The 868-nt window shown below is 40.6% G+C and overlaps 1 protein-coding gene across 1 annotated transcript in view; it reads right to left on the bottom strand.

Moving 5' to 3' along the window:
* The window catches only part of STRIP2 (striatin interacting protein 2), a 14,329-nt gene that overhangs the window by 4,118 nt on the left and 9,343 nt on the right, over positions 1-868 (bottom strand). The window contains 1 exon segment of the mRNA XM_010707209.3: positions 361-427. Coding sequence (XP_010705511.1) covers positions 361-427 — 67 coding nt within the window.

The raw sequence follows: 868 nt of genomic DNA, 5'->3' as shown, positions 1-868 counted from the left end.
GAAAAAAGGAAACAAGGGAAAGGAAAAAAGGAAACAAGGATAAAAGGAAAAAATACACTGTGTGCCACCAGAGCTCACAGCGATGTGTCACTAGATGTCCCCATCGGGCCAACTTTGGCTCATCAAAACCATAGGAAGCCTTTCCCTTTATTTCTATGATTGCAACGTGTTCACAGCCAAGGAAAACGACACAGGCTCGAGATTTTAGCAGCAGCAATGAGAGAAATTTTCAAGTCTTTATACAGAAAAAGGTCTATTTTTGGGGCTGGCTGGATGCAAAGAACAGAAGAAATAAAAGAAAAATCCTTCCTCGCCCACCTGCATAGAGCAATACTGTCACAAGTGCTCTGCTTTGCTTACCAGGCTTTCTGCAGTGAGCTCAGGCAACTCGTGGACTGTACAGTGCGGGTAATCTAGGACAGAGATGCTGTGGAAGATGGGAAAGAAGAGACTCATTAAGGACAGTCAGCATGTGAGCCTAACGAGCGGAGCCCTCCCTGCTCCCAGGCATGCATTAGGAGGAACTCGGAGGAGGTGGATCCATTAAGACATGGCAGATCAGTTATTTGTGTGCATATTAAAAAAAACAAACCAACAAATAAAAAAATGCTCATACAAAAAGCAAATTTTAGATTAAAATGGAAATATCTGACAACAAGAATATTGCCAGCAAGATAATGCATGGCGAGGGCATCAAGTCTTGCCCAAGAAGGTTTCCAAGCCTTCTGGGTCTACTGCCCTTGTAAGAGTAGCTAACCAAAAAACCCCTCAAACATACACATATCTAATATATAATATGTGCATATGTGTGTATAATAATAAAATGTACTCTACACATTTTATTTATATATATAAATGGTTTTTTTTT

The sequence above is a fragment of the Meleagris gallopavo genome, chromosome 1 (assembly GCF_000146605.3).
Source record: "Meleagris gallopavo isolate NT-WF06-2002-E0010 breed Aviagen turkey brand Nicholas breeding stock chromosome 1, Turkey_5.1, whole genome shotgun sequence".
Classification (NCBI taxonomy): domain Eukaryota; kingdom Metazoa; phylum Chordata; class Aves; order Galliformes; family Phasianidae; genus Meleagris; species Meleagris gallopavo.
This window is presented reverse-complemented; position numbering and strand designations above follow the sequence as displayed.